Consider the following 23,321-nt stretch of genomic DNA (forward strand, 5'->3'; position numbering starts at 1 on the left):
ACAACCTGCTTTGTCAGGGGAGAGGAACACAGGTTCACTTACACACTGAACTAAGTGAACATTCTCTGTGGCTGTAAACCACTTCAGCCCCGGAAGAATGTATCCCCTTACTGACCAGAGCACTATTTGCGATTCGGCACTCCGTCGCTTTATCTGACAATTGCATGGTCATGCAACATGGCTCCCAAACAAGATTGGCGTCCTTTATTTCCCACAAATAGAGCTTTCTTTTGGGGGTATTTAATCACCACTGGGTTTTTTATTTTTTGTGCTATAAATGAAAACGACTGAACATTTTGTTTAAAAAAATGCATTTTTCTTCCTTTCAGTTATAAGATTTTGCAAATTAGTAATTTTTCTTTTTGGCTAAAAGTTACACTGCTACATATCTTTGGTAAAAATAACCCAAATAAGTATATATTATTTGGTCTTTGTGAAAGTTATAGCCTACAAGCTATGGGGGCAATCACACTGATGTACTGACAGCCTATCTCATTTCTTGAGACACTAACAAGCTAGGAAAGTACAAATATCCCCCAAATTACCCCTTTTTGGAAAGCAGACATTCCAAGGTATTTAGTAAGCGGCATGGTGAGTTTTTGAACTTGTCATTTTTTCCCACAATTCTTTGCAAAATGAAAAATAATTGTCATATTACCAAGTTATTTCTTACACACCTGCAACTATATCCTAAAACACATTCTGCCACTCCTCCTGAGTATGGCGATACCACATGTGTGAAACTTTTACACAGCCTGGCCACATAGAGAGGCCCAAAATGCAATTAGCACCTCCAGGCATTCGAGGAGCATAAATTACACATATAATTTCCTGACAACCTATCACACTTTTGAAGGCCCTGGAGCACCAGTACAATGAAAATGCCCACAGAATAAAACTATTTTGGAAAGTAAAGACCCCAATGTATATTCTATGAGGCATTATGAGTCTTTTGAACATTTTTTTTCACACAAGTTTTTGGAAAACGTGGAGCCCTGTGTATGAGCCCTCTAATTTATGTGGGAAAGGACAACCTGGGAGCAGTTAACAACAGGCAGCATGTCCGGTTGGTCAAAACTACAAAAGGGACATTTGGAGAAAGTGCCAGTATATTAATAGAAGGACCTTGTCACCTTTAGCTGAAGGTCCTGTGGCTCATTGGTGGATAGCCTAAGGCTTAATAATTTAGGTAACCCTGGGAAGTTGTCCCAACTTTGTGGTGCTCCCAAGGAGGGGAATAATGGGAATATGGCTAACATATGTATAATTGTGCTGTGCACGTAAAAGACAACTGCATGATGTTTATTTACACTAGTGGCGTTCTGCGCTGAAGATTCTGTCAGTATGAAAATGTAATATAGGAAGAAACATTAAACTGCAGTAAAGTGCTGAAAAACACATCAAAGTGTGGGCATTCCTTTATTCTGAATATTAAGGCCTCTGGTCAGGAATGCCATGAGCAGATCTAAGCCCTTGTACACACGATCGGACATTCCGACGGAAAATGTCCGATCGGACCGTGTTGTCAGATAATCTGACTGTGTGTGGGCTCCATCTGACTTTTTCCGTCGGAATGTCCGACCAACAAGGTTTGAGAGCTGGATATAACATTTTCCGACAACATGATCTGATCAGACTTTGTCCGATCATTTGTAGAGAATTCCGATCGGACAAAGTGCCACGCATGCTCAGATCAAATTATAAGACCAAAGCTATTGGCTACTAGCTGCAACGTAGTCACGTCGCAACGACCGAACGTCATCACGCTCCAAACGATCGGATTTTCTGACAACTTTGTCCGACCGTGTGTATGCAACACCACTTTCGGACAAAATGCATCAGAAAAAATCTGACGGATTTTGTTGTCGGAATGTCTGACCGCGTGTACAAGGGCTTAGGGTGGGAGACATGTGTTCAAGATGGTGGATGCATAGACAGGTATGTGGTGGCTCTATCCAAGAAGAAGTGGGGCAGGACCCAGGGACAGCATAGTACCAATTGTTGTCCAATCCAGGTCACCTGCAAACAAGCAACATCGGTCACAGATTAAAGCAGTATTAAGCCCAAAAGCAAACATTTATTATAGTGCAGTTTACTTATTTATAGATGTGATTGCTGCATTCGTTTTCATTTTTAGGCTTTCTTTCTTTTATTTTAATCTGATGAACTAGCCAATGAGTCTGTTGTTTTTTTATTTTCAATAATTTTTATTCAAGTGTAGCACTGACCCCCAAAGGAGCTGCTGGTTTTATTTGGGCTTACCGTTACTTCCTTGTTTGCTTCTACATCTTGGGGTTTCCGTGGTAGATGGCCCAAAGAATGTGGAAACTGACAATGAATCTTCTTTTAGGTTATTTATTTAGAACAGAAACAGAGTCTTTCAATAAAGGGTAGAGGGTTAGGAGTGAGTTCAGATACTTGGATTGCAAATGAATGGAAATCTTTAGACAAAAATCCAGAGAATAGCAACCATTTCACAACTGGATTTTACAACCCCCGGATAGACCTCCTCTCACTAGGCCTAGAAGCCGGTAGGGTGCTCGACAAAGTCTCTGCCACAGACTTGTGATGTACACTTGAGCATTACTGAGGGACGTCGATAAATTTAAAGAGCTATCATACCGTACCAGGTTCTCTCAGCTGATCCGACGATACCGTATGATTGTTGATCCAGGTTGCATCCTTCAACGAAGCCTCCAGGCTCCTTCAGAGAAGCCTGCGTTGTGCATGGCCTTCTCCTGAAGAGTCCTCCCCTGGGGTTCTTCAGTTGCTGGGCCTCTCCCTTCAGATGAAATGGCACCAGACCACCCTTGAATCAAAAGGCCCCGAAATCCACTCGGGCCTGTCCCTGCAGTTGCGTTGCCTCGGGCCAGCTGGCCCCGAGACTTGGGATGCATGGTTCCACACCCCAGGCCAGGAGGGCCATGGGGCTGGGTCAGGAGGACCACCAGAACTGAACAGACAGAACATAAAAGATGGAACCCCGAGCACGTGGCGTCGGTACCTTAAATACCACCCCCCCCCCCCCCCTGAATGCACAGCAGGAGAACACTCCCACTGGGCTGGTTCCAAGAGAATAGTGGCATTCAATACACCCAGCTAGACTGCGTTTCTACCCTTGCCGGTGGGGTGACAGCGACACCTGGGGATCAAAGGAGAACCCAGTGCAACCCAGCTGGACTGGTACTGAAACCAGAAATTTAGAGAAATAGATTCCAAAGCCCAAGTGTGGCTTCAGGCAAATTAACTTTTCAAAAACAATAGTGCCTACTTGTCAGGAGCCAGCGCTACACAAGTTTTCAACAATACAAAGGAAAGATTATGCCATTGAATTTAACAGTCCATAGTTTTTGTATATCAAGTAACATGAGTTACAATCACAGATAGTCCACCACCGTCTGTTTTTTTTTTTAAAGAAAAATCTCTCCTGCAGGCTAGTCAGTTACAGGGATTAGACTAGATTAGATTTATGTACACTCTTTATCCCAAAAAGGAAAAAAAGCTATTTGCTGTAACTGGTAGCTTATAAAGTGTTAGCTGGAGTTTGGCTTCAATTTGTTACTGTATCTAAACCTCCTAGTACTCTAACACTCCTCTCTCCTAGACTGACAATGCTGCTGTCCAAATGTGCCCCCTATTATCCTTCATCCTGAGTGGAGGCACTCTAATACAGGAGGTCTGTTACTAGGTGAAAACGGGAAAGAGCCTAAAAAAAGAAAATGAATGCAGCCACCACATCCAATGTTTGCTAAGTTGCAATATACTGTATTACATTTTTGGCTTTGGGTTTAATACTGCTTAAAAACATGAACAGTGTGTAGGATGTTCAATTTAGAGAACTATATAGAACAATACTGTATAGGCCTATCATTCCTAATTAGCGCAGAAGGATCTTATCGCTTGTGTAGGTGCCCTGCAGTTGGACTACACAGCACTAGAGGGCACTAGAGTAGAAGTATTCATCACTGCTGTCTTAAAATTGTTCTACAGCAAGCTCCTTATAGACCTGTCTGTGAGCGTCTGTTCCTGTTCATAATCCTTGTAAAAGGCAATCAGCTGCATTTATAACATTGACATCTACTTGTTTCTGTGCAATAAGGGGGACACTGAAAGTAGTATTAAAAGTTGTCAAGGACTGAGCAGAGTTCCTGACATACATACACATCCCCTAAATGTAACACAAAAGGACAGTAAAATACTTCTACGCAAAGGATAAAAGTTAAGAAAATTAGTTGTGCATTCTCAATAAACAAAAAACATTCAATTAAGAATGGACCGATTTTTTTCAAACGGGAAAGAGCCTAAAAAAGAAAATAAATGCAGCCACTGTCTTCGTATGGCAGGGACAGAACCCCAGAATTGCTCTGGAAACTGGTAAAGTAGAACTAATAGCAAAACTTTTTTTTTCATTATGAATAGAGAAAGGGAGGGTTATAACCCCTGCCAGTTTTTTGTGCAATATGTGTCCCATTGAGAAAATTTCCCTTCATTTTCTGTCCCATGGCCAAGACAAGAAGTGAGAGGAAATCCCTCCAAAGTGTGGGAAACCTCTGGGTGTCACCAGGGTCACCAGAACTAGTGTCTCTATTGGCATATTTCCCCTCTATTACTGTTCTTAGGACATCCCGAAATTTGGGATTTTCTTTCACTTTCGGTGAGAACGGTAAACAGGACAAACAGAGAGGGGGAATCTCCCTAACTGAGGCACAGACAGCAATAAAAACAGGTATGTTCCAATTCCAGGAGGACGTCTTTGGATGTCCTCTCATGATTGTGCTTCCCGCGCACCCTCTGCGGTGCACATTGGCACAGATCTGTGAATGGGTTAAAGAGCCATAAACAGCGGCTCTTTACCATGTGACCAGCTGTGTCCAATCACAGTTGATCACAGTGTAAAATCTATTTACCGGTTATGAGCATTCCACTTGTCACGCTAACAGCGCGCAAGGAGAAGAGAGATGATAATCGGCAAATCCACACAGGGAGAATCTACACTGATAATCAGGGCACTGATCAACAGTGCCCACAAGTGCTGCCAATCTGTGTCTATCAGTGCTGCCAATCAGTGCTGCCTGTCAGTGCCCATTAGTGATGCCTATCAGTGCCACCTGTCAGTGCCCATCAGTACCGCATTTCAGTGCCACCTATAAGTGCAGCCTATCAGTGCCACATATCATTGCCCATCAGTGTCACCTGTTAGTGCCCATCAGTGCCATCTATAAGTGCAGCCTCATCAGTGCCTTCTCCTCAGTGCCTGCCTCATCAGTGCCTTCTCATATTACATATTTAGAAAATGTTATAACAGAAACTAAGAAAAACTTTTTTTTCAACATTTTTGGTATTTTTTCCATTTGTTCAGTAAAAAATAAAAAAAACACAGTGGTTATTAAATGCCACCAAAAGGAAAGCTCTATCTGTCTCAGAAAAATTATAAAATGTTAATTTGTGTGCAGTGCTGCATGACCACGCAATTGTCGTTTAAAGTGTGACAGCACTGAAAGATGAATATTGACCTGGGCAGGAAGGGTTTGAAAGTGCCTACCAGGCAAGTGGTTAAATTACTTGCCCATTAGGCAGGCTTGGCCTACCCCAATTTTCACAAATATAATAATCTGGCTGCACAATCAAAGCCTATTCATTGTTCCAATGCCTGATAACATCTGTACTCTGCAGCCGCTATAATGACCTCTTATGAATCCTTACATAACATATGTAGCAGTACCCCCCGTAGGGGCTGCTGAAAGTTGTAGCCCACCTGTCACCCTGCCCAGTCCGGCATTCACTTCATAATCACCTTGGAGACAATGAATAGTCCATTTGTTTGTATTGTTTTTTTATTGAGGGATTTGAACTTGGATATGGATAGGAGTATATGGGATGTGCAGTAGAACAAACAATTGGTTGATTGTATTTTCAGTCAGTTGAGACACTATATGCACTTTACAGCTCCAGTCTCCTCCAGCACAACACTTTCTTGCAGACTGTTTCTCTCTCTCTCCCTCTCTCCTGCACAACACTTCACTTCCAGGTACAGCTAGCACATGGTTAGGCCAAACACTGACTCAGTCAAGCCCTAGAAATTGCCTATTGCAGGCAGGGACCGCAGGTCCCCTTAATGTAGCAAATGAATAGGAAGTCTTTGTGTGCTAGCTGACTTATGGTAGACTACTGCTCCCAGTAATCGCTCTTTAGGCTCTGCCAGCCCTCCTGGCTGCAGATGCCCGACTCCACTGCCCGTGAAATTGCAAGCCTTACTGTCTCCACACTCAGCTCTGACTGTTTCTTCCCAGTCCTCTCTGGCATGCCTCTCCAGTCCTCCCAATAGCACATGTCACTCACCAGCCCTCCTACCTGCACACACTGGTGGTTCCCTCCTGAAGACATGCTCGGCAGTACTAGCTCCCACTCTCCTCTCTCTGACTCCTCTCTGTGCCTCCTGTTCAGATCTTTTATCTGTTCTTGAAGGGATCCATCCTGCACCCGAGTCCCAGGCCCAAGGTCATCCCCAAAAAATGGGGAGTGCCCTCAAAGGCCCTGACAGCCTAGCACTCCATCCTCAGTTCTTCCACACAACTCATCCCCAGCTGGGCTGACTCCAAGAATTTCAAGGAGGCCTGCCCCCTGCCAATCCTAGCTCCAACTCTCTTCCCCACCTTTCTTCTAGAATACTTTAGAAGGAAAAAGGGAGGTGACAGTGAAGTGATGCTGCCTGTAAATCATCAGCCTACTCTGAGCCACTCCCAGCCCACACAAATCAAAACAAACAGACCTAGCTTTCAGTTAGGCCTGCCTAAATTTACCTTCACTCACCAACAATCCCACCTCTAGCACCTACCTAGGTAGAGGGTGCTGCATAGTATACCGGCATTCAATTCCCTCCTTTCCAGGAACCACTCTGCTTGGTACCTCCCTCTCTATCTTCCTCTATGTCCTGAGGCAGTTTTTTAAGGAACAATGGTTGGGGTCACCTTATAACTCTTTACAGTAAAACCTCTTACTATCAGAATATTTATCTGTTTCCAGTGCCCTTTGTTGATCTTCATATGACATTAATTTGGTGCCCCACCTCTATTCCTTTGGGGATCTTAAGTCATTTTCCAACTACAGGAAGAATTTAGCCTACCCTCAAAATTATTGTTTGAAACCACGTGGCTCGTACTCAGTTGGGCGCATAAAGTGCCCCTTTAACCCTTTACCCAATAAAACAGGTATTAGGATGGTCCAATACCTCTAAATTCATATTTACATATTATTCTGTCCTTGGTGCACTCTTCAAGACTAGATCTCAAGAGGCTAAAGCTTGGTGGTCCACCCTACTTATCTGGCTTACAGACCAGGACCAGAATTCGTGGACACTTAAAAAAGCTCTGTAACATCCTGTGAGGATAGAGTGATACTATTGAAACTGTTTCACCAAGCTCTCTATGCCCCTGCCAGACTACATAAATTGGTCTATGCTCCTCTTCAACTTGCTTTCAAATTTGTGGAGAAACTGCCAATTTCTTGCATGGTTTATGGATCTGTCACTATATTTGGGAGTTCTCGTTAAAGTGTAATGACTTTTTTTCTCTGGTGCTGAAACTCCCTAATAGTCCTCATCCTAAAACCTGCTTACTGGGTGTCATTGGGGACCTAGCACTCTCTAAATATACAAAGGTTCTACTGAGCACCTTCTATTTTTATTCCTAGAAATCAATCCTTTTAACATGGAAGCGGCCTGTATCGCAATCCATTGCTGCCTGGGAAAACAATGGTTAAGGCCTCGTTCGCACCAGGGCCGGACTGGCCTACCGGGATACCGGGAGATTTCCCGGTAGGCCGTCTGCCCTGGGGCCACTTTTGGTTGCGGGTGCATTGCTCCCCTCTCGCTTCCTATATGGATCACACAGTGCTGGCTGGCTCTGTGTTCGGCCGCCGCGCTGTAACACAGTCCCGCCCCCCCCAGACCGGCTCATGTGATAGGCCTTGATTCTATCTATTATCACACGAGCAGGTCTGGGGGGGCGGGACTGTGTTACATCACGGCGGCCAAACACAGAGCCAGCCAGCTCCGTGTTATCCATAGGAGGAGATGCCGCCTGTACAGTCCCGTGTGTCTGGATAGGAGGATCGAGGGGGGGGGGGGGCTCTGCATATAGAGGCAATGATCTTTCTATATTCCTCCATGCCGCCGCTGAATGCTTGCAGGTGTGAGAGGAAAAGAATCAAGCATTCAGCGGCTGCATGGAGGAATATAGAAAGATAATTTCCTCTATATGCAGCCCCCCCACCCCCTCGATCCTCCTATCCAACTTATTTTACTGCCCCCCCCAGTTCACCTTGTGCTCCCTGCCCCCCTGTGCTCTCCTCCCCCACCACACTCTAATGCCCCCCCGCTCTCCACTCCCCCCAGTGCTCCCCCCGTGCTCTCCAGCCCTGTTCTTTTTGGCTCCCCCAGCACTCTCCACTCCCCACCCCTTTACTTTCAACTCCCCCCTGCATTTTTCCCCCACCCAGGTGCTCTCCAACCCTGCCAGTGCTCTCCACCCCCCATAGTGCTCTCCAGTCCCCTGTTCTTTCCACCCCTGTTCTGTTCTTTCTTGCCCCCACTGGGGCTCTCAAGCTCCCCCCCATTGCTCTCCACTCCCCCGCTCTTTGTATCCCCCAGTACTCTCCAGCCCCTGTGCTCTCCAACCCTGTTTTTCTGCCCCCCCCCAGTGCTCTTCGCCACCCTACACTCTTAGCCCCCCCAGTGCTCTCAGCCTACCATGCTCTCCGTGTTCTTTTTGGCCCTCCCAGTGCTCTCAAGTTCCCCCCCAGAGCTCCCCGCTCCCACTGCTCTTGCCCCCACCCATGTGTTCTCCAACCCCGCCAGTACTCTCTTCTCCCCCTTCTCTCCAGCTCCCACCCAGTGCTCACCACTTCCCCATGACCAGAGGACAGGCTGACTGGGGCTGGAAAATGAGGACGGCTGAAGGTCCAGGTGGCCAGGGACCACTCCATCTCACAGCAAACAGATCCTTTGGAAGGAGCACCATCCCCATCCAAAACGAGAACAGACCCTGCCTGCTGCTGGCCATCATGGATATCCTGCTGGCATGCAAGGTACCGTACCGAGCATCAACAACACACCCTCTCACAGACAGGGACTGCAGACTGGGACATTAGGCACAGTGAGGCTGCATTCATGGGCACAGTGAGGCTGCATTCATGGGCACGGTGAGGCTGCAATGGTGGGCACGGTGAGGCTGCAATGGTGGGCACGGTGAGGCTGCAATGGTGGGCACAGTGAGGCTGCATTTGTGGGCATGGTGAGGCTGCATTTGTGGGCAGGGTGAGGCTGCATTTGTGGGCACGGTGAGGCTGCATTTGTGGGCACAGTGAGACTACATTCACGGGCAGAGTAAAGCTGCATTTGGTGGGCACAGTGAGGCTGCATTGTGGGGCACTGGCGAGGCTGAATTGAGCTCTTGCATCAAGTCTGCAGTCTCTGACCATCTCCTGTATCATGTCTGCAGTCTCTGAGGGAGTCTAGAGAGGAGTCGAGAGTGGGAGTGCCGCCAGGATGGGGATCATGGGAGAAGTCAGACTTGTGTGGACTGTGGAGAGGAGACTATAGGATAAAACCAGAGCCACCAAGCTGGAGCCGACTGACTGAGCCCTGCACAGTGCACCTGAGAGGAGGTCAGTGACAGCACCGCCAGGCCAGTCTGAAGGTGGGGTCACTGATGTAAGGGGGGAGTGAATACGATAATGTAAGGGGGCACTGATATAAAGGGTTTCCCCCTTATATTAGTAACACACTTCCCCCTTACCTTAGTGTATTCTTTCTGCGGAAGGTGGTTCCCCCCCCCCACGTTCTGAGTTCCTGGGGTCCCCCCAGGATGATTGACCATTTACCACTTTTAACTGGAATTTGCACACACACATATATATATATATATATATATATATATATATATATATATATATATATGTATATATATATATATGTATGTATGTATGTTTGTATGCCCTGTGTGATTTCATATCTATATATAATACACTCTTTATCAAATGTGCTTTAAAATGTATGGTTTTTGATTTCACGAACAAGGAAATAATGACGTTGGGCTGGTATAATATTGCTGTGGAGCCGGTATGAATTTTTTTCCAGAGCTGGCTTTTATTCCCAGTCCGGCCCTGGTTTGCACGGGTATACTATAGCCGTGCTGGTGCGGATGCACAGCCCTGACGCAGACAGTGTGTGTTGGGGACTCGCATGACTGTCAAATTGGAAGCAGCGGCTGTGTCCACTGGCTGAATGAAAAAAATAATCTATGGCCAGTTGTAGAGGGGAATTCTATTTTGCAGAGATGTTGTGTCACCTACCCGTAGGTAGTGTCGCCAAGATAGAAAGTGAGGGGAATCTTCCCAATAGGACACAAATAGTTATCCAGTGTTAAAAAAAGCAAAAAAAAAAATGTTTTGGCTATACACACACTTTAAATCTTGTTTAATCCAATATAAACCCATAGGAACAGGCATGTGTCTGTGTGTATCTTAGATGCTCAGCAAAGCTTCTTCTGTGTATCCAGATTCTAGGCATACACTGCATGCATTCCTAGACTTGACTTCCAAGTTGGAGCTTTGTCATTCCCACTTGTCATACCATAATGCAGACATTTCAGTGGCCAAAAGAGAAGTGCTTGTATTGTTACTGGTAGGATAGGCACAGCTATGATTGGAACTTAAGTTGAAGATTACAGTACAAGCTTTTCTAATTGTAGTGTCTAATCACACTGTATGTGCTTGTAGTAGATAAACATTTTTTTTTTTTACTGTGACAGTTTGTCTTTTATTTGCCAGCCTACAATTTTCAAACTACTTTATGCGCCCATGGCTACTTTAGGCAAAAGTGAACACCAGTCTGTTACCCTATAATTTAAATAAATTAAGAAAGAATTTAACCAATTTAAAATTCTCCATAGAGTGTATTTTACCCCTCTAAAACTGCACAGGATCTTCCCCTCACACCCATCTAGATGTTGGTGTTGTTTGGAAGACCCAGGCACATTTTTACATCTATTTTGGGAATGTTTAGTCATTAGGCCCCTTGGGCAGATACCTCTAAGCTCCCATACACACGGTCGGACATTCTGACCACAAAATCAAAGATTTAGTCCAGAAGTGGTGTTGCATACACACGGTCGGACAAAATTGTCGGAATTTCCGGTCGTCAAGAAAGCGGTGAAACCGCATACAACAAGACTAGAAAAGGGAAGTTCAGCACCACGTGCGGCACCCTTTGGGCTCCTTTTGCTGATCTTGTGTTTATCGCGTGTTAGTAGAAGTTTGGTGAGAGACAATTTCCGCTTTTCAGATTTGTGCTTCAGATCGTTACTGCTCTTCAGTTTGTGCTTGTCGATGCGTATCTGATTATCAGTGCGTGTAGTCAGTTCGGATTTGTTGGTCATTGCAAACTATATCTTGGTATAGTAAGCTTTGATTTGCAGTGCTTATTGTCTGCTCGTTTCTGGTTTTCGGTTCGTTCTTTCAGGTCTTGCTGTTTATCTGTGCTTTCTGTTGTCAATTCTGACCAGCCGACCGCTTTAAGCCGTGTTTCGTGTACATACTCGTCATAGAGTTTGTGCCGTGCAGGGGCTTAGTGTTGGGCTTTTAGCTTTGACACAAGCCCAGTCCATGAACAGGGCGAGGAGGAGTTCCTGGACCAAGAATTGGTTGCTCCAGCGTTACCAGTTCTCGCACATGCCTTTGCTTCGTGAGATCCGAGAGAATAATCCTGATGATTTCAGGGATTATCTCTGGATGACGGACCCCGTTTTTCACCGTCTGCTGGCTTTGCTGTCCCCTTCTATCAGCAGGCAGGATACCTGCGTGTGGCAAGCCATCACTCCGGAGCAGAGGCTCATCGCCACGTTGCAGTACATGGCGACAGGGAGAAGTATTCAGGACCTGAAGTTCTCGACAGGCATCTCCCCCCAGGCTCTGGGGATCATTATTCCAGAGACCTGTTCTGTCATCATACAGGTCCTGCAGAAGGATTATATTAAGGTAAGTTTTCTCCTTTAACATCAAATTCTATATATTTAATGTTTGGTAATGTATTATATTTCTTTCCTCATTCCCTAATTACCATGATTGCAATATGCTGTAATTGATATGCTGTGCCCCTTTGTCCATATGCATGCTGGAAGCTTTTAAAGTTCCTTTTTTGTCTTTCATGCATATTTGCCTTCACTAACTTCCCCAGCATGCTCTTCTGGGCCCATAAACCTATAGCCTAGTCACTTAGCAATGTATTTTGTCAGCTCCATAGTATTGCTTTCCCCTAAACACCCCCTAAAATGTGTACAAATGCTATGTGTGTGCTTAAATTCATGCAGAGTGCCAGAGTTTTTTTTTTTTTGTGGGCCAAACTCATTAGGAACCCCCTTCCCCCCAACTGCTAGGTCAGATGATAGCAATCTGCTGACTTTGCCAAACCCAATACACAACTATACCTACCTCTTTTCTGGTCAGATTTATGGATGAATTCATCAAAGCATGTAGTGCAAGGGCCTGCCTCAATACTTTCAAATTCTACAGTTTAAATTTTTTTTTTCTCCTATTATTATCTTGATAGGTAATAGCAGAAGGTCAAAATGTGCTTCCATTTGTTCCTTTTTTTTGTATTATGACATTTCTTACCTGTCCGGTGGGCTGCCAATAGTGTAATTAAGGAGGGGCTGGCCAAAGTATCACACATTATTTATGCATTCAGCTCTCAATGAAGTGGAGAGGGTTACCTGTCCAAAACATCCCCCCCTAATTTTTTGCAATGGGTCATCAGATGGGGGGGGGGTGAGGAATCTTATAAGGGGACCTTATACTTTTGGCTTTAAATACTAATTTCCAAAAATGTTATACTGATCTTGGCCAAAAATGTTTGTGTCTAATCTGCTTGCAATGTTGATGTGCAAAATGACTATTTTTTTTTTTTTGTTTGACTTCACAGTTTCCTTCAACGCTGCAGGAATGGCAGACTGTGGCCTCCCACTTTGCCAGCCATTCGGACTTTCCCAATTGTGCAGGTGCAATTGATGGGAAACACGTCCGCATCGTCCCATCCCCCAACTCAGGGTTCTACTATTATAATTACAAGGGGTATAATAGTATCGTGATATTGGCGGTGGTGTCAGCGACATATGACTTCCTGTATGTGGACGTGGGGAAAAATGGCCGTATGTCGGATGGTGGAGTGTTTGCATGAATGGAGTTCTACTGGCGTCTCCAGAGTGGCAGTCTGAGCTTGCCACCTCCAGAGGAGAATGTGGAAGGACTCCCTTTTGTTTTCGTCGCGGGTGAGGCGTTTGCTCTGGCAAACCATCTGATGCGGCCTTTCCCGATGAGGACCGTCACCCCAGATCAGAGGATCTTTAATTTGCAGCTGGCCAGAGCCAGAAGAGTAGTGGAGAACACTTTCGGGATAATGGCCAGCCAGTTCTGCCTATTTTTGACTCCAATCCACATTGCGGAATATAAACTCAATCATATTGTGCTTTCATTCTGCATTCTGCACAATTTTTTGAAAAAACACTCACCAAACTATGTGGCCTCAGTTGGGCCTGATGCAGCCTTACCGGAAAATGTCAACCTAACGGCCCTTGAAGCTGGTCATCCTAGCTTGCCCCCCCAAAATGCCCACAAGGTCAGATCAAGATATGTGGAGTACTTTGTGGGTAGGGGGGCCATTGATATGCCAGACAATGTCTGAGAGGCATTTTTTAAATAAATTTTTCTTTGAAACTCCAATAATCTTTGTTTTTATTTACTGCTTGGCTTTGTTTTAGTTGTCTCCTAGGTTTTATTTGGAGTTTTTTTGGGTCTTTTTATACAACAGTGCAAACCCAGAGCGAGATGAGGTGACAGTCTCTTCTTCAGATAATCTTATTATGTTGTGGGTCTGCTACACACACAGCTTGTTTTTGTTGTTAATGTATGTAGTGCATTACTGACAAAATATTGCTCATTTTCAGCACCATGGCAGAAATATGTGGGGTCATGAAAATGGCGTGATTGGGGAAATTTAAACATCACTGTGGATGTTATTTACTAAAGGCAAATCCACTATACACTACAAGTGCACTGCAAAAGTGCACCTGAAACTGCACTTGGAGTGCAAAGTGGATTTGCCTTTAGTAAATACCACCCATTGCCACAGAAAACAACAACTTTACTACAAATATTGCTTTTGCGCATTGAAAAAGGAAGCCACATATTGTTGATAATTTAAAATTTTACTCAAAGCACATTCACATGTGCATTTAGAAAAGGGTTTTACAACAAACCAACATATTTGGTGTATATAAAACATTATTTTTGGTAACATTTTTCTAATTTGCCGTTTTTGTGTAAACAGGCATGTATCAAAGCATAACATACAGAACACAGGAGCTTACAAAGTTCAAGTTTGAAAAGTGAAGACAATATCAGGCACGAATATGTACAAACTGTGCTGATATTGCCTTCATCAGATGGGGTGTCACCCCTGGAAAAGCCCAATTTGGAAGATGCACACAAATTGTGAATCAAAAAGTGGCCAGTTTCCTCCTGATCCCACACTTAATGTCAACATGTGCTATCTCCCATCATGGGGTATCCATGTACATGTTTTGGGGGTGCAACCCCTTCATCTTAGCCACTTTAGTAGCAAGGAAGGGGTTGCACCCATAAAACGCGTACATTGATCCCCCATGATGGGAGATAGTACATGTTGACACACTGTGTGCATCTTCCAAATTTGGCTTTTCTAAAAATATAAAAGTGTTTTTGAAAAATTTAAATGGATGCTAGCTAGTTTTGGGTGTTTCAGACTCTCCCTAAAACATCAATGATGTTCTTTATTTTTTGCTGAACATCATTGATGTTTTTCTGGATATTCTCTAAATTGCAATTGCTCCCCATTATCTCCTCAATGTGGATCTGGGCACTTTCACTGGTAAAATGCGATTATTCTTCCACAACATCCACATCACCTAAAAAGAAACCAAAAAAACACACCATGTATTATAAATATGCAGGCATACTTTGATTAGCTTACCTGAAGCTGTGGTCTCCGACACTTACCTGTTATGGTGCCAATTTCGCCAATTTTGCCAATCTCTCCTTCCTCCTCCTCCTCTGCTTCTGGTGTTGGTATTTCCCCTTCTTTAGGAGGTGTGGGGTCCCTGGTGTCCTCAGACGTCCTGAGTCTTCTCTCCCCTATGAGAATGTAAAAAAGGAATACTTAGCACACCGATATTTGAGGGCAGAAATAAAAATATGAAACATTGCTTGGAAGTGTCGTACAATTGTATTTTTTGGCACAGTTCAAAGGTAAAAACATTATTTTTGACACTTTCTAAAGCTAGAATATTTACCTGTTGTGTGAACAAATGTAGTCAAGTGCAACTTGGCAAAACATTGTTTTTGGAGTGGGCTAACGAACGATGTTTATTACGAACGATTGAACCCATGAACATGAAAGTGGCCATTTTAAACTGTACAACATTAAATCAAAGTACATGGAGCAATATGCAAGCAATAATAATAATATGAAAAAAACAACAACTATTTACTTTTTTGAAGAACTCACTTAATCCTTCTGTACTGATCATGCTCCCTCAGTTTCAGATCTGACCAGCGTTTTCTTAGTTGATCCTTGGATCGTCGTACCCCAAAATTCTTCTGAAGACTCTTCACAACTTTAGTCATGATCTTGGCCTTTCTGACATTTGGGTTTGGGTAAGGTCTATACTTCCAATCATAGTCATTCCTCTTCAATATGTCCACCATCTCCAACATCTCTCCAAAATACATATTTGAGGCCTTAAATCTTCTCCTCCGGAATCGGGACGTTTCTGGCTCCAGGCTTTCCTCGTCTTCCTCCTCGTTAGTAGAATTAGCATGCCCCTGCTGTGTCTCCACCATGTGCTCTCCCCACTGTGCCGAAAGAGAAGGGGAGGGGAATAGACTAGAAAGAGCGACAGGGGCGGGCAGAGTTTCACGCATGCGGACTGTATATACAATGCAACACGCGTGTGTCGTATGTACGATCTGTGAGCAGAGGGAGAAGCTGACGTGCCGATCGTTCAAACGAAGGTAAAATTTTAACTTTGTACATCACTAGCCTATACTGCTTCTAGATTGAGGCCTATATTGGGACAAGATAAGGAGAGTTTAGCCTGACATTAGGGTTTGTCTTGTGTTGTGTCTTGCAGATAATATGGATGGGTTTAATGACCACAGCTTTCTCCCCCTGTTCATCGACAAGCACAGGGAGCTGCCCTGTCTGTGGCAAGCTACACATCCCCACTACAGCAACAAATTAAAGAAGCAGGCAGCGAAGGAGAAACTGCTGGAGTTTGTGAAGCCAGTGGTCCCCAGGGCAGACATCACCTATTTAAAATATAAAATTGGTGGCCTGAGGAGTACATATCTGTGGGAGCGCAAGAAGGTGCTGAAGTCCATGCAAACTGAAGCAGCAACAAATTAAGTTTATGTCCCCAAGCTGTGGTACTATGAAAGGATGCATTTTCTGTCAGACCAGGCTGAGGTCAGGGAATCCCTCTCTACTCTTTCTTCCCCACTTCCTTCTACGCTTCATTCCAAGTGTCTTAACATGGTGAAAATGAGTGTAGTAGCCAGGCCTTCAATTTTCTTACTTGCCAGTGGGATGTTGAGTGCAGAAAAACTGTCATAAGCTTCTGCAGATCAGCGGGGGTTTGTCTAGCACTTTCTTACAGAGCAAATAACATCCCTGGCAAGGATTAAATCTGGAAAGGAGAGCTTACGGTTAAGCCTGTGGTCCCTTGTCACCACAGAGACCTCACCACAAACATATGATTGTCCTTCAGCTATATCGTGGGCCACTAACAAAAAGGAAGCTAAATTACCATCTTTACCATCTAGAATATCTTCTTGATATTTGCTGGAATGAAATGAGCCAGAGTAACAGAAAGAGAACTGGCGTCATTACCTGAGGCTAAAGGTCCAACCAAGGTGGACCTGGAAACAGCTGATATGCCGGGAATGGCGAGTGCCTTCGGGGCCGGGCATGGATGGCTTTCCAACATCTCGACCCCGACTTGTAGCTCCTGACAGGAGGTTTCTAATGAGCTCAGGGTGAAGTAAATTGCGAGAGGGATAACCCAACCAAACGAAGGGTGACATGCTCAGGATTGGAGGCTGATGCACTGGGAATAAAGTAAGAAAAATGCAGCTTTGTGAGCCAAAGCCGGGTACGAGATACCCCTGCGTAACTCAAATGACCACTCATTACAACCAAGGTATGCAGAGTACCATCTCTGAATGCACAACACATTAAACCTTGAAGCAGTCTACAGCAGCAGAAGACCACACTGGGTGCCACTCCTGTTAGATAAAAACAGGAAACTGAGGCTACAATTCACACAGGCTCACTAAAATTGGACAGTAGAAGATGGAAAAACATTGCAGTGTCTGATGAGTCTCAATTTCAGCTGTGACATTCAGATAGTAGGGTCAGAATTTTGTGTAAACAACATAGAAGCATGGATCCATCCTGACTTGTATTAACAGTTCAAACAGGTGGTGTAATGGTGTGGAGGATATTTTCTTGGCACACTTTGGGCCCCTTAGTACCAATTGAGCATCGTTTAAATGCCAAGACCTACCTGAGTATTGTTGGTGACCATGTCCATCCCTTTATGACTACAGTGTACCCATCATCTGATGGCTACTTCCAGCAGGCTAATGCACCATGTCACAAAGCTCAAATCATCTCACCACTGGTTTCTTGAACATGACAATGAGTTCAATGGCCTCCACAGTCACCAGATCGCAATCCAATAGAGCACCTTTGGGATGTAGTGGAATGGGAAATGTGCAGGCGACAAATCTGCAACAACTATGTGATGCTATCGTGTCAATATGGACCAGAATCTCTGAGGAATGTTTCCAATACCTTGTTGAATCTATGCCAGTGTTTCTCAACTCCAGTCCTCAAGGCGCCCCAACAGGTCATGTTTTCAGGACTTCCCTCGGATGAAACAGCTGTGGTAATTACTAAGGCAGTAAAACTGATCAATGGTAGGCCTGAAAATATGACCCGTTGGGGTGCCCCGAGGACTGGAGTTGAGAAACACTGATCTATGCCACAAAGAATTAAGGCAATTCTGAAGGCAAAAAGGGGTCCAACCTGGTACTAGCGAGGTGTACCTAATAAAGTGGCTGGTAAGTGTAGCTTATCCCAACCCCTGGTTATCCAAATCCCTTTTGCTGGACAGCTTGATTTGCATGTAAATGTGATGAAAAATATAAATTAAGGAGTGTAATAAATAATCATTACAAATAATAACCCCATATAGTTACAAAATATTTTTCACTATAGTGGTCCTTAAATTTTTTATGACTTTCAGTAGGTACTTAACTCACAGGTCCCATAAAAAACCTTACAAAAGTTAGAGCTAAAGGACAAATACATTTACACTTTGTATTAAAAAAAAGGAATATATAGCCTTTAAATTTATGTTTGCATGTTTATATATTCATGCATAGATATATTTATTTGCTTTAACATGCCTAGCTTATGTTAGCTCCATGTAGTGCAGCAGTGAGGGAAAAGCAAAACCTTCAGAGTTAAAATTATCACTGATCAAAAATAGAAGCTAACTAAGATTGCCCAGAGTCACCGTCCAAATGTTTGGCCAGAGGATCCATCTTGTAATGGATGAGCCGACGGGAATGTAGTGTGACAAACACTTACAAGAAAGAAAAACATCAGAAGAATTCATAGGACGTTTGTTCTTATACGACTGCTACGCAGAGGTTACAAGGTACAAACCTCATAATACTAGATTTAAAAAAGATTAAAAAAAAACGATAAATATAGATGCTTTAGTAACAGATATTTTCTAATTAAGTATACGGATATTTATAGTCACAGAAATGTAATATTTAAGTAATCAATATTAATAGTATACTAATAGTAAGTCATGCAACTTTTTGCGTTATGTTGACCTTTGGTCATAGGTACATTGTAGCGGGTGATATAAAGCTTTCATGTTGGTATCAATGCTGTTTATTGGCAGTTTATCATGGATACAAAGTGATGAGACACAGATTCATTTAGGGATAGGTAAGATAATACTGTACAGAAAATTCATGAACACAAGACCTTGCATTGACAAACACAGAGACTACAGTATTTACAAGATTTACAGTGCCTTGAAAAAGTATTCATACCCTTTGAAATTTTCCACATTTTGTCATGTTACAACCAAAAACGTAAATGTATTTTATTGGTATTTTAGGTGATAGACCAGAGATATGCAATTAGCGGACCTCCCGCTGTTGCAAAACTACAAGTCCCATCATTCTTCTGCCTCTGGGGGTCATGCTTGTGGCTGTCAGAGTCTCGCTATGCCTCAGGGGACTTGTAGTTCTGCAAAAGCTGGAGGTCCGCTAATTGCATATCCCTGTGATAGACCAACACAAAGTGGCACATATTTGTGAAGTGGGAAAAAAAAATGATAAATGGGTTTCAACATTTTTTACAAATAAATATCTGAAAAGTGTGGCGTGCTTTGGTATTCAGCTCCCTTTACTCTGATACCCCTAACTAAAATCTAGTGGCACCAATTGCCTTCAGAAGTCACCTAATTAGTAAATAGAGTCCACCTGTGTGTAATTTAATTTCAGTATAAATACAGCTGTTCTGTGAGGTTTGTTAGAGAGCCTCATGCCGTGTACACACAGTTGGACTTTCTGGCAGAAAAAGACAGACGGGATCTTTTCATCGGATATTCCGATCGTGTGTGGGCATGATCAGACTTTTTTTTTTGAAAATTCTGACGGACCTAGAAATAGAACATGTTTTAATTCTTTCCGACGGAATCAATTCCTATCGGGAAAACTTTGCCTGTATGCTGTTCAGATGGACTAAAAATGGACTAAAAATGACGCATGGGCAGTTATTGGCTACTGGCTATTGAACTTCCTTTTTCTAGTCCCATCGTACGTGTTCTAGACGATCGGACTTTGTTGTGATCGTGTGTAGGCAAGACCGCTTCAGCGGAACTCCATCAGAAAAACCGTCAGAGTATATTCTAGTGGAAAAAATGGTCGTGTGTAAGCTGCATCAGTGAACAAACAGCCTCGTGAAGGCCAAAGAACACACCAGACAGGTCAGGGATACAGTTGTGGAGAAGTTTAAAGCAGGGTTAGGTTATGAAAAAAAATATCCCAAGCTTTGAGCATCTCACGGTGTACTGTTAAATCCAGCATCCAAAAATGGAAAGAGTATGGCAAAACTGCAAATCTACCAAGACATGGTAATGCCCCAGTACCCACGTAAAAGCTGATGCTTCTGTGCCTCCGTGTTTTGGGGAATACATTGTATGTGTATGCTCGGGTAAACACTGAACATTGCTGGTTAGATGAGTACACGAGTGTACAGACATTCACATCTATGGTCAGCTGTATGTCCCACCTGAGGTATAACACCAGGAATTAGAAACGTTTCCATTTTTTGCATACGCCAGAATGTTATATGAGTGTTTACAAAAGCACTAGCATTTAACCGATGCACGGTCACTGACTAGTTTTAAAAGCTGCATTCCTGAGGCTATCATCCTCATCTTTGCTTACCTACCATATTTAGTGGCCCCAAACAAGTATGCAAGTCAGGAGTCCCAACCTTTCAGCCTGCATATAAGTTCCTAGTAAGTTACTTTTAACAAAGAAAAGAGGAGCAGGAACAGTAGACAGTTGTAGCACCCATAGTTATATCTTGATAGATTCCATGGGATTTAAACCATTCATTACTCTTAATACTCCCTTAGGATGGCTGATGTCAAGTCTCGTTATGAGCCCCTACCTGTCCATGACCTACAACGACTTCTCTGGAGTCACAGATCATCCACAGGACATGTCAACCAAGTATGGCCAAAACTGTACCTGGGAAATGCGTAAGGAGACTGAGCATTCATCTGGGTCCCTTTGCATCCTTTCTGCATACTGTAACTGTAAAATGTTGAAGTGTAATGTCAAGTTTGTACTTTCAAACCAATGCTTTGTATGTCTCTAGTTATGGCCAAACAAAGATTTAACTTGCATCTTAATTTATTTAAATCTATTGGTGCTTTGCTATTATCAATGAATGCTATATGTGTGCAGGTAAATGGCAATATTATATAGTTAGTAAGGTTTAATAAAGACACCAGTCCATCCTGAGTGAGTGTCTACAATTGTCCCTATCCCTGTACATTGCACACTCACATTGGTCCCTACCCTTCAGGAGCCCATGATCCAAGGTCCCCATTCATATACTAGGGTCAATTTTGGACAGAAGCCAATTAAACTACCTGCATGTCTTTGGAGTGGGAGAGGAAACCGGAGTACCCGGAGGAAACCCAAGCAGGCACAGGGAGAACATGCAAACTCCAGGCAGGTAGTGTTGTGGTTGGGATTTGAGCAAGCGACCCTTTTTACTGCTAGGTGAGAGTGCTAACCACTACACCACTGTGCTGCCATTATGACTATTTGAAGAGCTTAAACATAAGGGAAAGACAGCCACATTTAAAGAATGCATGTAAAATTATACTGCACATACAAAGACTTATGTTTGGAAAGTTGGATTAGGCTGGGGTGGGTATTGACCTGACCTTCTTCTGAGCCATTGGGGCTGTGTAATACTGCACATCTTTTTTTATAGCCCCTAATGAAAAAAGCTTTCAACCCTCAGACTTTTACAACAAGATTAAAGTGTCACTAAACCCACATCATAAAAACCTATCAATAAATGCTGTATTACGTGCAGTTCATACTCACTCAGTCACTATGAGATTCGTTATCTTTATTTTACAAAAAACCTGGTTGATCTTGCTGTTCTCTATCTTCACCGTCTGTCCAATTCCCCAATTCAGCTAAAGATTGTGCAGAGCAGTGCCCTGCACTTGCTCAGTTTTCAGGGAGTTTCCCTGCTGTGCTGAGCATTTCCTCCCTAGCATATCTGTGCAGCCCATGTGACTATAGAGTCACACGTGTGGGAGTATATACAGTGGTAAATTATAGCCCAAGCCCTCCCTCCTCCTCCATGCCCACTAATCAGCTAAACACAATGGGGACGGGATATTACATCTTGATTGATGGAGGAATCACCTCCCTCTTATTCTAAGACACAGGTTGGACTGGCAGAAATCCACCCATACCATGTTGTTGCCAAAAAATAATGACAATTTGATTTCAAATCTATATTTGTATGACAATTTAAAACAGTTTATTGATATTCAGTATTTTTTTCTACTCTGTATCAGAAAGCCTGTTTTTTTATTTTATTTTAAACATGTGACCAGCAGCAGAGGACTAGAAGCTACGCCTGCTTATGTTGGCCTGCAGACAGGCTTGGAAAGATCTGGGTCATGTCACAGCTGTATATCATTTAGGAAAAGGGTACTATATAATAATTACAGTGCTATCATCCATATACAGAAATAGAATGTACAATGTAAGTTAAACAGTGTGTGTTTAGTATCACTTTAAGCTACACATGCATGGCCTTATGGGTTCAGAGAAAGATCAGCTCCCATGGTACAGTAGAGTAGGCTTCCATTCTCACATTGGGCCAACTGCTGATCCAAGTCAAAAGGTGTATAGATAAAATGGGAATAGGTAGCTAGCGTTGTTAGCCTTCAAATTGTTTAAAAATACACTTATCCATTAAAATTATGCATGTTTGTTCACTTGTATCTTTTGCTCTGTGCAGTATAGAAGTAAGTTGTGAGCCTTTCCTTGGACAAATAATTATTCTGAGAGTAATGCTAACGAACTCTCTTCACTAATTTCCCCATTCTCCTGCCTCCTGCGCCTGTTTCCAAAATTCCTGTTATTAATTACCAGCATACAGTATAATCAAGCATGCATTCTCTTTTTTTGTAAAAATATTGGTTATATTTAGAAAGCATGCAGCCCTATTTATTCAGGAAAGTTGAAGAAATTCTCCATCCCTTTTACTGCAAACTACTGTTCTGCACACAATTCTTTAATTTCCTTTAATTTTTTTTTTGACCATACAATGACTTTGATGTACTAGAATATACTAGTAAATGTAGAAAACAAGTGATTTAAATTAAACACTCATTCACCACTGCGCCAAAGAAAAAGGAAAAAATTTATGAATAGAACAAATAACATGGATAGGCGATACTGATGGGCACTGATGGGTGACACTGATGGGCAGCACTGATAGGTGGGACTGATAGCCATACTGACTAGCATCACTAATGGGCACTGATTGGTGGCACTTGTTGGCAGTGGTGGCACTGTTTGCTGGCACTGGTTGG

At 43.3% G+C, this 23,321-nt stretch overlaps 1 protein-coding gene across 1 annotated transcript in view; it reads left to right on the forward strand.

The window, feature by feature from the left end:
• Positions 1-18,706: 18,706 nt before the first annotated feature.
• The window catches only part of DUSP29 (dual specificity phosphatase 29), a 114,989-nt gene continuing 110,374 nt past the window's right edge, over positions 18,707-23,321 (forward strand). Inside the window, exons 1-2 of the mRNA XM_077453935.1 lie at positions 18,707-18,815; positions 20,823-20,948. Of these exons, the coding sequence (XP_077310061.1) occupies positions 20,824-20,948 (125 nt within the window). The 5' untranslated portion in view covers positions 18,707-18,815; position 20,823. The remainder of the gene's footprint in view (positions 18,816-20,822; positions 20,949-23,321) is intronic.

This window comes from Lithobates pipiens, unplaced genomic scaffold (genome assembly GCF_037356315.1).
Source record: "Lithobates pipiens isolate NorthernLeopardFrog02 unplaced genomic scaffold, aLitPip1_a1.2 Scaffold_25, whole genome shotgun sequence".
Taxonomy (NCBI): Eukaryota; Metazoa; Chordata; class Amphibia; order Anura; family Ranidae; genus Lithobates; species Lithobates pipiens.